The following is a 14,338-nucleotide window of genomic DNA, read 5'->3' on the forward strand; positions in this document are numbered from 1 at the left end:
CTTGTATTTGGCCAATTAGGAACATGGCCAAACTGCATTCTTCTTGGGTCTATTCAGTTAATAAATGGCACTTAATTGATGGTTTCTTTCATATAATCTTTACCAAGAACTCATAAGTTGCATTGATTATGCCCCAAGAGATGAGAGACCGATGGTAATTCAGGTGAGCACCTCTGAAAAGATTTGTCAGCTTCCTGTCCCACTCTAGCCAGATTTTCTGGAAAACCTTGGAAAATGACTGAAATTCCCCACCAATCTGAGACTGCAGATGAGTTTTCACAACATTAACTGGGAAAACAAGATTCCGAACAAAGCACCCAACAGACCTCCATAGATAGAATCATTGTGTAAATGAGTGCTGTGAGTCATTGCGGTAGGCAGATGCTCCTTAATGGGACCTCAAAGGCCAAAGAAAAGACATTGCCGAATCCATTACAGAAAAGAACAGGTACCAAGCCTCGATAATACTCTCACTCCATGGCATCTGAGTGCCTTGAAAGCCTGGTAAGTGTTTGTAAATTTGTCATTATGCTTGTGGTCTTGGAGCAATGTCCGAACTTTTTCCATTGGAGTGAAAATTGCTTCTGCTGTCCCTGCAAGGAGTGCGGCCACACTGCGGGTCGCAAACTCGTGGGGTACTGATGTGTTGTCAGAGAAGGCAAGATAAGTCCTCGTGCAGGCCAAACCCAAGTGCCAGTGTAGTTGTCTTCTGCATCAGTGGGGGCAGGATCCTGCCGTACAAGTTTTGAAACCATCTCTCCTCGACTGAAGCACTGCGTCCCAGGTTTTGATTCCAGACAGCTGTTGCCAAAGAGCACCTTCCGAGTGGGAAATGGGATTGCCGCGTTGTTGAAAGCCGCACAGCAGCCGCAGACGTAATGCGTCATTTCACCAACATTTGCAATAGGAGGTGATAGACCTTGTTTTGAAGATGTTAGGCTGGGCAGCCTCTTTCCAGGAGCTTCTGAATCCACCATGTGGCTTAAGACCTTTCTTCTTCATGAAGGATATTTTTAACCTGTAACACCAACTGGGCCTGGTGTTTGGGAGGATGGTAGTTTTTGGATAACTTTCTCAATTTCTTCCATTGTTACTGGTCCGTTAGGTCCTTTCTTCTGCAGTCAATTTTGATACCGGATTTCCTGAAATATCCAGGCTCCATGACAGTCTTGCCACAGAAAGAAAAATCAAATAGGCAACGGCAGCCATCTTTCTGCTAGATCATGCCACCACAGTGCCCAGGCAGCCATCTTTCTGCGAGATCATGCCACCACAGTGCCCAGGCAGCCATCTTTCTGCGAGATCATGCCACCACAGTGCCCAGGCAGCCATCTTTCTGCGAGATCATGCCACCACAGTGCCCAGGCCAGTGAGCGAGCCGCGCCGACTGTGACCAACACCCAGCACTCCCCCCAAGTGCATTTCAAAATACTATCTACTTTACAGAAATTCACTTTGAATACAAATGTAGAAACACCTTAATAGAGTTTATTGCCTCGAGTTGTTGTCTCACTAACTGATCAGTTTTATATTTTGTCTTGAAAGATGGACCCTGTATTGTCAACATCAGTTCCAGTGTACTCGTTGAGACTGGATAAAGAATATGAAGTGCGTGTGAGATCCAGACAACGAAATTCTGAAAAATATGGCGAGTTCAGTGAGGTGCTCTATGTGGCACTTCCTCAAATGAGCCCATTTGCATGTGAAGAAGGTAAAAGATTTAAAATGGCAGCCGACATGGCTTTTGTTAATAGAGTAATACATTGCCTCCATTGTCAGGGTGTTGTTCAGATCATGATCCATTAGCATCAAATGCCAGGGTGAGAGACCTCAAGTTCACTCTTTTTAACAGATATTAGTCATTACAAAAGTAGAAGGAGAACTTAGTCTGTGATGATTCAATTCAGGAAATGTCCGGGGGTAGATGTAAGTTAGAGAGGGGAAGATGCATTAAGGTATCAATGGGGGCTCTCTCTGGATATCAGAATTTCAGATGATTTTTTCCTTTATACATTTCTATATTTCTAAAGATTTCTATAATGAGTTTGTTTTGCATTTATAGTCAGAAAAAAAAAATGCTTTTCAAATGCATAGTGAAGAAATACTGGATCCATATGGATGGATGGATATGTAACATCTAAGAGAAAGCCTAATATTGTGTCCACATAGGTAGTCAATGGCAGCTGCTTATTGGCTTTAGAAAGGTTAGATATGGCTTTTACCTGGAGACAGGCTTAATAAGTAGCATGCTAGTCATATGCAGAATGACATGGAGTATTTGAAGATCCTATATAAGAAAAATACAAAGATAATTCAAGTTCAAAGAAATGAGATCTATGAATTCAGAATAAAAATTCAGAGACAGAAATAAAGAAGTCTGCTTAACAATGAACAGTAAGTATATAAAATTATCACTCCCACACGGGTATTAGCTGTGGTGCTTCTACAATGAAGCACAGAAAGTTTACAGGGCTATGTATGAGGAGCTGAGGCTTGCTGATGAAACAGTCACAAGCTATGGAGAAATTAAATTTCTATTTCTGCATTGATGATGCTACAGATAGAACCCATGATACTAGAGAGTGCTTAAATGAAAATGCCTGTAGCACCGTTTTTTCTAAGCTCTAGTTAACAGGCTTGTTCTTTTAAACAATATTTGATATAATGAAATTCTGATTTAAAAGGTACATCTGCGGGGTGCCTGGGTGGCTCAGTCGGTTAAGCGTCTGTCTTTGGCTCAGGTCGTAATCTCAGGGTCCTGGGATCAAGCGCCTCATCGGCTCTCCTGCTCAGGAGAGTCTGCTTCTCTGTCTCCCTCTGCCCCTCCCCCTGCTTGTGCTCTCTCTCTCTCTCTCAAATAAAATCTTTAAAAAATACTAATAAAATAAAAAGTAAAAAAATAAAATTACATTTGCCACACACCCTTGAAGCTGATTGTGATGCCATTTAATTCAATTAAGCATAGATCTTTTAACTGGTTCTTCCTTCCATGTTTAAAAAAAAAAATGAAGTTCTAGCTTTGTTATGTTCCTGAATATGGTATTGATATAAACTTACAGATATCACAAGATACAAAATGGCATTCTCTCCTCCACTAATTCTTTGTAATATCCATCATATCTCCCTTGGGGATTTTAATAACTGAATAAGAAAATAAATATAACAAAGGAATATTACAACATAAAATCCTACTTTTAATAAAGCAACATTCAAGTAAATTCCACCTGTCTTTTCATGTAAAACAGATAACCCTGATGAAGAGGTGGAGTAAAGGGAACCCTCCTGCACTCTTGGTGGGAAGGTAAATTGGAGCAGCCACTCGGGAAAGCAGTATGGAGTTTTAAGAATAGAGTATTAAAACATGGAGTGTTGGGGCACCTGGGTGGCTCAGTCGTTAAGCATCTGCCTTCAGCTCAGGTCATGATCCCAGGGTCTGGGATCGAGCCCCGCATCGGGCTCCCTGCTTGGCGGGAAGCCTGATTCTCCCTCTCCGACTCCCCCTGCTTGTGTTCCCTCTCTCGCTGTGTCTCTCTGTCAAATAAATAAATAAAATCTTAAAAAAAAAAAATGGAGTGTTAAAAATAGAAATACCATACAATCCAGTAACTCCAATGAGTTAAAAATAGAAATACCATAGAATCCAGTAACTCTACTATTGGGTATTTACCCAATGAAAACACCAATTTGGGGGTGCCTGGGTGGCTCAGTTGGTGAAATGTCTGCCTTCAGCTCAGGTCATGATCTCAGGGTCCTGGGATGGAGCCCTGCATCCAGGTCCTTGATCAGCAGGGAGTCTACCTCTCCCTCTCCCTCTGCCCTTCCCCACCTCTCTCTCTCTCTGTTTCAAATAAATAAATAAAATCTTTAAAAAAAAAAAAAGGGTGCCTGGGTGGCTCAGTTGGTTAAGCAACTGTCTTCAGCTCAGGTCATGATCCCAGAGTCCTGGGATCGAGTCCCGCAGCAGGGAGCCCGGTTCTCTCTCTGACCCCACCCCCTCTTGTGGTCTCTCTCTCAAATAAATAAAATCTTTAAAAAAAGAAAAAGAAAACACCAATTTTATCCATTCACCTACTGATGGACATTTAGGCTGCTTCTATATCTTGGCTGTTATAAATAATACTGCAATGCACATGGGAGATAGATAGATAGATCACATCTTCTTTATCCATTATGGAATGTTAGCCATAATAAGGATGAAATCTCACATTCACAACAACATAGATGAAGCTAGAGGGTATTATGCTAAGTGAAATAAGTAGCACAGAGAAAGACAAATACCCTATGATTTCATTTATATGTGTAATCTAAAAAACCAAAATAAATGAACAACAAAGCAAAACAGAAACAGACTCATAAATACAGAAAACAAACTGATGGTTGCCAGAGGGGAGGACATGTGGGAGGACAGGTGAAATAGATGAAGGGGATTAAGAGGTACAGACTTCCAGTTACAAAATAAATAAGTCACAGGGATGAAAATTACAGCATAGGGAATGTAGACAATGATATCATAATAACGTTGCATGGTGACAGGTGGTAACTACAGTTACCATGGTGAGCACTGGATAATGTATAAAATTGTTGAATCCCTATGTTGTACACTTGAAACTAATAGAACACTGTTCATCAACTATATTTCAGTTAAAAAGTGGAGAACACTGGGAACTTACTGCAGACAGCTGGTAGGCACTTGGTCTTAAGAAATGAAATTGAAGTTTTATGAACAGATTGCCCCAATTCTGCTACCAAGTAGAAGATAGGAGCCCCAGTAGTGATCTGTTTCTATCAAAGGATATTTTGTAAGCTGTAAAATATATGTCTGCATGTCTAAGAAGTTTCAGTCATGATTCAAAAATAGAACTCTGCCCCCATCCTTTTGATGGATCCTTAGTCTGGAGGATAAAAAATTATTACCATATGTAAGATAGATAGATAGATGATAGATAGATAGATAGATAGATAGATAGATACATAGATAGATAGAGAGGGAGGGAAGGAAGGAAGGAAGGGAGGAAGGGAGGAAGGGAGGAAGGAAAGAAGAGTGGAGGGGAGGGGAAGGGAAAGGAGAGAAAGGGATATGAGGAGAGGAGGAAGGGAAGGGAACGGAAAGGGAGGGAAGGAGGGAGGGAAGGAAGGACCAAGTGGACATCATTTGGGTAAAGTAGTAAATTGACAAACAGCATTTTTTTCTAGAGCTGAATCTCTAATGATACACCCTGAACACATAAGGTGCTTAAAACAGTTGTTGTGGACTTTTTATATAAACATGGATTGTGCTTAAACTGTTTGCTTTTTCTTCATTTTGATTTTTTTTTCACATGTGAAAAAATTTGAAGAAGTGGACAGAAACGTTCATGAAACAGAAAATATTCCTACATCATTACATTCTGTTATCAAGAGAAATCACTGACTTTACTAGATGAATACAAATTAAGAAATATTTTTTATGTGAAAAAAAGAAAGTGAAATGTAAACGTCAGCTATTCCTAATTCTATGAGTGAGATAATATTCTTGTGTGTTTCAGATTTCCAGTTTCCATGGTTCCTAATTATTATCTTTGGAATATTTGGGCTAACGATGATATTATTTTTATTCATATTTTCTAAACAGCAAAGGTAGGTGTGAAAAAGTCTATTTAGATGTTTTTGCCAGGGTTCAGATTTTCAAATGTGTTTCCACTTGTTATTTGATATTTCCTTTGCAAATCATGACTGAAAATTTTAATTAATGCAGTAAAATGTTATCACTAGTTATACATTTACCACTTTGTTGTGTTCATCATAGAGAATTCCTGGGTGTCTGTTCTATCTGGGAAGTTGTATAGGACATTAGGAGGCTGAGGCTGGTGGCCACACACCTTGTGATCCGCACAAAACTGTCATCTCAGAGCTGCCCCTTGATCTCTTCTAAGTCCTAAAGGAACTGGCCCATTCATTCTAGGACAATGAGATGGCACTGAACCTTTAGCTAAGTTGGACACAGTTCTAATAGACAAGCAAATGTAAGTGGCAAACGAAAGCCACCTAGATAATTCAATCTAATAAAACCATTTTAGACTTCATAGGATGGTGTTTTCAAGTAAATCTGGGTTTTATTGAAATTATTAAATTTTATTTAAATTATTACAAATAACCCACATTTGTAAACACAGCTAAAATTCTAAGTTTAAAGAGATTCTCTTCTGTATTCTCTTGGTGTCCCAAGACTCAGGTCCCAGTTATTCTGCCACTGCTGTTTGATCTTATTTGAGTCCCTTAACCTCTCTGGGCTGCATGTTCTCATGGGTAATAAAAGCATGTTGGAGTATATGACCTTAAATTTCCCTGAGCTGTATGAGTTATCACTCTATTTTTCTTCCTGAAGGAAATTCCACACAGACTACAGGAAATTGTAATACAAAATATAGGAAAAGTTACCGGTACCAATTGCAAATTTTTTACATTTAGAGTATTTTTCAAGTCCCATGGGTTCATCCTGCCCCTTCTCCTAGAACAAGGGTGACTAACACTCCCAGTTTGCCTGGAACTTTCCTGGTTTGAGCACTGAAAGTCCTGTGTCCTGGAAAACTCCTCAGTTCCAGACAAACCAAGATGGTGGGTCACCCTACCTAGAATTGTAGACACTTTCTTCAGCTGAAGCCAAGAGGCATCTGCAAATCAAAACAGGATCTATGTGAATACATTGCAAAAGCTTTTTAATTAGAGTTGCATCTCCAGTTCTATAATGTAAACCAATGGGAAAGCAAAATTCATTCTGCAGAATTTCATTTTGCATCTAGCTGCTTATTTTATTTTAAAGATTTTATTTATTTATTTATTTATTAGAGAGAGAGAGCACAAGCAGGGGGAAGGGCAGGCAGAGGGAGAGGGAGAAGCAGGCTCCCTGATGAGAAGGGAGCCCGACTCGGGGCTCAATCCCAGGACCCTGGGATCATGACCTGAGCAGAAGGCCATTGCTTAACCAACTGAGCCACCCAGGCGCCCCTGCATCCAGCTTTTTAGCAACAATTTTTTATAAGCACAAGTATTATAAGGCAAGAAAATACAGTTTCAGTTGTTTGGGGTAAAAATAGTAAACACATTTATAGACTCTTAAGTAATTTATGTATTTAAGTAATGCCAACAACAGAGGAGCCAAATTATTCTGTTGATTAATTTGAATGTATTGATCTGTACAGTTGATGGGCTAATTTACATGTAACCACAGTAGATAGACCCACTATGTATATAAAGTAATTCACTCTTAACATTAGCCGTCAATTTTGAGTATTGTGAAGGCCAGGTAAATTTGCTACATTGTTTAATTATATTAGCTAACAATATTTCAAAGAAAAAATAATTCACTCAACAAAAAGGATTTTAAAGAAAATATCTTAACCTGTGTATAAAAGAGTGTTCCCTAAGGATAATGAAGTTCTTAACTTTGACGCTTAGTCAGAATTACCGAGTTGTAAAATTGTTCTGAAATCTTTATTGTACTCTCAAATTTCCTGTACTAAATTAAGTTCTTTGTAGAAAAGAATTAGTTTTGTTCTTCCATTTGCCAATAAAAACCCTTGTCATGGTCTCAGTTTCCATGTTCCAATGAGAGTAGGAAATGGGAGAAAATAGTTGTCAGCAGGTGTGGAAAGAACACGAAGTTCTAATCATTAAAATGATCCTCCAAAGAACAAGGTACTTACGTCAGCCTTCCCCAGAACGTTAGGGCTCGAAAGGGCTTCAGGTCCTGCCTGTTGTTTGAAGTGTTGTAAATAAAAGTATGTGCCACTTTTCCCTTTCCAGATCATTAAGAATCAGCTGTAGCAAGATTTATAATGTAATTTGGATTTGAATAAAATGATAGCGGAGTCACAGAGTTTCGTGCCAGGTTATCCGTATTCTATTTTCAGTCATTGCCACCATACGACATCCCACCCTTTGAGCTGTCACTAACCAGGAAAGAAAGAACTGCATCGGCCTAAAACAGAAGTGGCAAACTGGCCACCTGAAAGCCAGACTCAGCCTGCTAGATCCTAATGTGTCATAAATTTATGTTATATGGACTTGCTACAAAATGTTTACACGCTAGGGAATTTCCACACAAAAATCCAGATTTCCAGGGGGATCTTTACCAACTGAAAGATCTAGTGAAACTCAGTTGCATGGCAACCTGTGCTGAAACAGAGGACCAACCATTCCATTCGGGATGACTTTGCAACAGGCCTGCTTCATTCATTTGTGTGACCCGCTTGGGCCCTAAAGGCTGCGGGGCCCATCACCCTGGCAGGAAGCCCACCGTAACGCCCAGATACCTAGCATGTGCCTAAATGCATCATCCTCTGCAAAAGCAAGAGGCACACATAACAAAGTCAAGCATCAGACGTTCGGGAATCTTTGCTTCCTGTCATTACAATTGTGTTGCATTTTTCTATGTTTTTGACATTTAAAATATTCATTTAGAGATGCAGGGCCAAATAACACAGCAGGATGACAGAGGGCAAAGGGCCTGGGGTTTGGAGTTAGGTACTTTGGATTTGAGCCCAGCTGTGCCAAAAATTAGTGTGTGATTTGAATACATTCCTTAAATCTCTAAACCTTTCCGCCGATAATGTTACCTGCCTCCCTACTAGTTATAAGAATTAAATGTGTGGTGTATGGTTGACAAACTTGTTATATTAAAGGGCCAGAGAGTAAATTTTTAGGCTTCTGGGGCCATGCAGTCTCGGTCACAGCTCCTCAGCTCTGCCACCATGGCTTGAAAGCAGTCGTAACAATGTGTAAACTAATGAATATGACTGTGTTCCAAGAAAACTTTATTTACAAAAACAGAGAGCAGACCAGATTTGGCCTTCAGGCCATCTTTTGCCAGCCCACAGGTTAATGCAAAATATATCTTATGGAGTCTGGTTTATCAGAGGCATTCGAAAAAATGGTAGCAGTTATTATTAATAATTTGTGTTTTTCCTATATCTTCTATTCATTGGTACAAATTCGTTTTAACACTTGCCCCACTAAGTAAACTTAGTGGAGAGCTACTTACAGCAATTTAAAAAACAGAATTTGGCTTATTCCTTGGTTAGGTAAAAAGGCAGATAGAAATATTCAGAGAATGGGTTCCCTATTGAATAGACTAGACTGTCTATTCACATTAAGTGGAATATCAGCTAATGTCCCGAAAGCCAGTTTATCATCGCTGCCCAACAGTGGCATCTCTGACTGGTAGGGTTTTTTAAAACAATAAATGAGTTGACTGGAATAGCTAATCTCTGAGCTTTTTTCCAGAGCTACAATGTTAATTTTAAGACATAAATTCTAGTTAGACTATTAACGAACTAGATAAGTGAAGTATTCAGATTTATTCAAGAAGTGTTTATTGAATACCCTACATGCCAGGAATTGTTCCAAGTACTAGGGATACGATAAAGTGCAAGACAGGCAGAATAGACATTGAAATGAATTATGGTCAAAAAATAATTTAAAGGGGCGCCTGGGTGCCTCAGTTGGTTAAGCGTCTGCCTTCGGCTCAGGTCATGATCCCAGAGTCCTGGGATCAAACCCCACAGCGGGCTCTCTGCTCAGCAGGGAGTCTGTTTCTCCCTCTCCCTCTGCTTGCCACTCCCCCCCTGCTTGTGGTCTCTCTCTCTGTGTCAAATAAATAAATAAAATCTTTAAAAAATAATAATTTAAATATTTAGAACAGAAATTTTAAGTGCATCATAGAATTGGATATATAGATTCATATTGATCAGTTAGAACTAGTTCTAATTTAGTCTTTCCCAAATGTAATGAACCCTGCAATGACACCTGGTTTATGAGGTCATCTTAGATAATTTTATAATTAACGTGAGCCATGCGGTGCAAACTTAGCTCAGTTCATCCTTTTTTGAGGGTGCAAATAATTTTGACTTCATGTGAATTGGCTTTTCTTTCTTTCTTTCTTATTCTTTCTTTCTTTCTTTCTTTTTCTTTCTTCCTCTTCTCTGCAAATTACTGACGAGATGTACATTAAAATTACCATTCTTATAGACGAAATGGAAATTGGCCTTAGATGGAATCAAATTTCTCATTCCCAAATACTAATGCTGGCTTTCAATAAAGACGTAAGGGAAAAAAGATTTTAGGAAACCATGTTTTATTTAAATTGACTTCACGTGAGGGCTTTTTTTTGTTGATTTTTGGTTTTTTTTCTTCTATAGTTTTTCCTTATCATTTACTACTTAATATTTTCTTTCTCATATTCCACATATATGGAGCACCAGAATATTTGGAATAAGTAATAGTACCACCAATATTTTATTCCTATCTTTTGAAATAAGAGAATGTATAATTTTGCAGATATGTCAAACCAAAATTTCATTTGTTTTCAAGGATTAAGATGCTGATTCTTCCCCCAGTTCCAGTTCCAAAGATTAAAGGAATTGATCCAGATCTCCTCAAGGTACTTAATAAATTATCTACGTGACGGATAACACTAATCAAATGCTACCTAAAGACCTTTGTCTTCTGTTGAGAGCTTTTGCAAGCTATATGTATCACGTTCCATTTTTTAACCCCTCTGGAGAAAAATGTTTCAAAATAACGTATCTTAAAATTAGGAGAATGTCTTGTATATTTAAAAGTTCTATACTAATGTGTTTTTTATTATATGGTTTTGTTACTATTGATCTTAATGTAACCACAATTTTAGTCTCTGAGTGTTGTCAGATCCTTTAATCATTTTGAGTTTCTTTTCATAGATTTCATTTTCTTTCTGCTTTCTAGGAAGGAAAATTAGAAGAGGTGAACACAATCTTAGCCATTCATGACAACTATAAACCTGAATTCTACAACGATGACTCTTGGGTTGAATTCATTGAATTGGATATTGATGACGCAGATGAAAAGACTGAAGGATCAGACACAGACAGACTTCTCAGCAACGACCATGAGAAATCACTTAACGTCCTCGGGGCAAAGGATGATGACTCTGGACGTACCAGCTGTTATGAGCCTGACATTCTGGAGACTGATTTCAATGCCAGTGATGTGTGTGATGGTACTTCAGAGGTTCCTCAGCCACAGAGGTTAAAAGGGGAAGTAGATCTCTTGTGCCTTGACCAGAAGAAGCAAAATAACTTACCCTCTACTGATACTGCCCCTACCACTCAGCAGCCCAGTGTTATCCTGGCAAAGGAAAACAAACCAAGACCGCTCGTGATTAGTGGAACGGAGTCAACTCATCAAGCTGCCCATCCTCAGCTGAGCAACCCGAGTTCACTGGCAAACATCGACTTTTATGCCCAGGTAAGCGACATCACTCCAGGCGGGAGTGTGGTCCTTTCCCCAGGCCAAAAGAATAAGGCAGGGATATCCCCGTGTGACAGGCCTCCGGAAGTGGTCTCACTCTGCCAAGCAAACTTCATCATGGACAGCGCCTACTTCTGCGAGGCCGATGCCAAAAAGTGCATCGCTGTGGCCCCTCGCGCCGAGGTTGAATCGCGTGTAGAGCCAAGCTTTAACCAGGAAGACATGTACATCACCACAGAAAGCCTTACCACTACCGCTGGCCGGTCTGGGACCGCAGAGCGGGCTCCGAGCTCGGGGATGCCCGTCCCGGACTACACCTCCATTCACATCGTTCAGTCTCCACGGGGCCTCGTGCTCAATGCGACTGCCTTGCCCTTGCCCGACAAAGAGTTTCTCTCATCATGCGGCTACGTGAGCACAGACCAACTGAACAAAATCATGCCGTAGCCTTGCTTGGATTTCCCACAAGCTACGTATTTAATGGTGAAGAGTTGGCTAGGGCCTGAGTGCTTAAACCAAAACGATGTTTAAACCTTTCTGGGGGCGATGAGGGGGTGGATTCTAAATGCCTTTTCCTGAATTGTTGAAACAGAATATTAAAAAAAAAAAAAAAAAAAAGGAGGCCTAAGCAGATAGATATTCCTATTGTGAATTGTAAATATTTTAAAGAATTGTCTCAAAGACTGTTTAGTGGCACTGATTGTCTTGTTAATGTGGGTGTTAATTTTGTGATACTAAGCATTGAATGGCTGTTTTTAATGTATAGTAAATCATGCTTTTTGAAAAAGCGAAAAATCAGGTGGCTTTTGCAGTTCAGGAAAATGGAATGCAAATCAGAGCACAGGCTATTTTTTTTTTTAAATAATTGGGAACTAAAATTATAGGTAGGAAGGCAAAAAATAGTTTGGATATGTAAAACATTTATTTTGACATAAAATTTATAAAGATATTTTTAATAATTTACACTTCAAGCACGGCTATTTTGTATCACACTACACGCTGTGTACTGTAGTTCATGCAGACCCGTCTAAAGAATGTAGCGACTACAGTCTAAAGCTGGTTTGCTGCTTGGTCAGTATACCTAAAGAAAAACAAATAAGCAGGTTAGTTTTTTACCAGGCCCTTTTTATACCTCCCCAAACTCCTTAAACAGTTCTAAAATGATTGTAGTTACCTGCATTACTGGAACACGCTCATCTTATTTAAAATTTTTTTTTCAAATATTTGTTAATTGAAAAAAACTTTCAGATGGATGCACAGGTCAACTTGTCGTGAACCGAAACAGTCAGACAAAAAACTCTTTCTTACCTGAATTTTGGTTCATGTCAGAGAGCTCCACAGTAGGAGAGGTAGAAAGGATAGCCAGGCCCGGTGGGCAGGCTGCTTGGGTGCTCCTGTTGAATGGGGAGGGAGTTTTTAGTGCGGACATGATGATCCTGAGAGGTAGACCCCAGAAGCTCTGCAGTAGCATCTCTTCAGACATGACTTGATTTTGTTACATGGTTACCGAAGAAGGGAACAAAGTACAAGAAGCATTCTGTAAGTTGAAGTAGGTCGAAGCGAAGTTCAACCAGATCATGGAATACAAAGTTCAAGAAACAGGTTTTTGTTTCCCAGCCGATAGCCAGACATACACCCACTCGTCCTGGTAACAAGAAACAGAAGGAACAAGATTTTAAATCCCCACAGAGAAGTCAAAATTTTCTTAAACCCATAGCGGAAACTTTCTTCCTCACCAAACCCTCTCTCGGGTTTATTTAAAGTAGCAAACGAAGAAGTCTCCTCATTTTTTATTTCCCCTCTGAGTGGCTTGGCCTCAAAGCGGGTAGTCAGAAGGAAAAGAAGGGGCCTGAAATGATGTATAAATTATTGTTCAATCCCTTAGTAACCTCAGCACCATTCTTAGGAGCGTTGGGATTGCTCCCCAAAAGGTTTGTCAAAGGAGAAGAATCTCATCTCACTGAAGAATGCTTCTCACTTTAAGTATTTTTTTTTTTTTTTACATTTAATGAAACTTTAAAGTTAGCTGTAACTTAAATAGTATTTGCCATTTAGCTCAGACCTTTTTAGGAAACAGGCTTAATGGTTGGTAATTTTAAATTCCCTCTTTCTTGCAGGAAGGACAGTGAAAAGCTAGAACTGGGTGTTCCAAGTTCAACATGTTACTTTGTAATAAGTGTTTAATAGGTTTTCTGCTACCTTGCTGCTATGGTTTTCTCTAAGAGCTACATAATTTAGTTTCATATGCAATTTCATCAATGTAGAACCTAATTCAACTTAAAACTGTGTGCTTGGGAAAACTATCTTACTGTTTCACAATAGGCTGACAACAATTTCTATAGCCAAAAATAGCTAAATACCTCAATCAGTCTCAGAATGTCATTTTGGTACTTTGCTGGCCACACAAGCCATTATTCACTAGTATGACTAGTTGTGTCCTGCAGTTTATATTTAACTTTCCTTATGTCTGTGGATTTTTTTCCTTAAAAGTTTAATAAATTTATTTTCTTGGACTCGTCGTGGCATGCTTCTGTTGTCAAACACCCACATGAAAGGTGCCCTCAACCAGACCGCAGACCCTTCAGTTCTCACTGGAAGGGGAGCTCGGCACAATTGGCTTCAACACATTGGCAGGGGATGTGGAGATTTTTGCGATGTGCTAGCAGCTCCCTACCTCTCTTTTTTGAGGAAACAGGAGCCCAGCTCAAAAATATTATTCTGGCTTGCCTGGACTGTGCCTTCTCCTCAGGCTGCAACACCCCACGGGCGGAGGCTCTTAGAGCCATGTTGTGGATGTGTCGTGGCTTGCGTGACATGGGGGAGCGGGGGCCGTGAGGAGGAAAACACATTACTTAAATCGAGCGTTGTCTTTTTTTTTTTTTTAAAGATTTTATTTATTTATTTATTTGAGAGAGAGAGAGAGAAACAGCATGAGGGGGGGAGGGTCAGAGGGAGAAGCAGGCCCCCCGCCGAGCCGGGAGCCCGATGCGGGACTCGATCCCAGGACTCCGGGACCATGACCTGAGCCGAAGGCAGTTGCTTAACCAACTGAGCCACCCAGGCGCCCTCGAGC

At 39.9% G+C, this 14,338-nt stretch overlaps 1 protein-coding gene and 1 pseudogene across 4 annotated transcripts in view; one reads left to right on the forward strand and one right to left on the reverse strand.

The window, feature by feature from the left end:
* GHR (growth hormone receptor) overlaps nucleotides 1-13,778 on the forward strand; it is a 233,673-nt gene extending 219,895 nt beyond the window's left edge. For all 4 annotated transcript variants that reach the window (XM_081826072.1, XM_081826071.1, XM_081826073.1 and 1 more), the window contains 4 exons: nucleotides 1,546-1,711; nucleotides 5,526-5,616; nucleotides 10,348-10,417; nucleotides 10,741-13,778. In XM_081826072.1, the coding sequence (XP_081682198.1) occupies nucleotides 1,546-1,711; nucleotides 5,526-5,616; nucleotides 10,348-10,417; nucleotides 10,741-11,712 (1,299 nt within the window). In that variant the 3' untranslated portion in view covers nucleotides 11,713-13,778. The remainder of the gene's footprint in view (nucleotides 1-1,545; nucleotides 1,712-5,525; nucleotides 5,617-10,347; nucleotides 10,418-10,740) is intronic.
* On the reverse strand, nucleotides 78-977 carry LOC102731116 (mitochondrial nicotinamide adenine dinucleotide transporter SLC25A51-like; annotated as a pseudogene).
* Nucleotides 13,779-14,338: the final 560 nt, after the last annotated feature.

This window comes from Leptonychotes weddellii, chromosome 7, assembly GCF_054177405.1.
Source record: "Leptonychotes weddellii isolate Sample4059 chromosome 7, ASM5417740v2, whole genome shotgun sequence".
Taxonomy (NCBI): domain Eukaryota; kingdom Metazoa; phylum Chordata; class Mammalia; order Carnivora; family Phocidae; genus Leptonychotes; species Leptonychotes weddellii.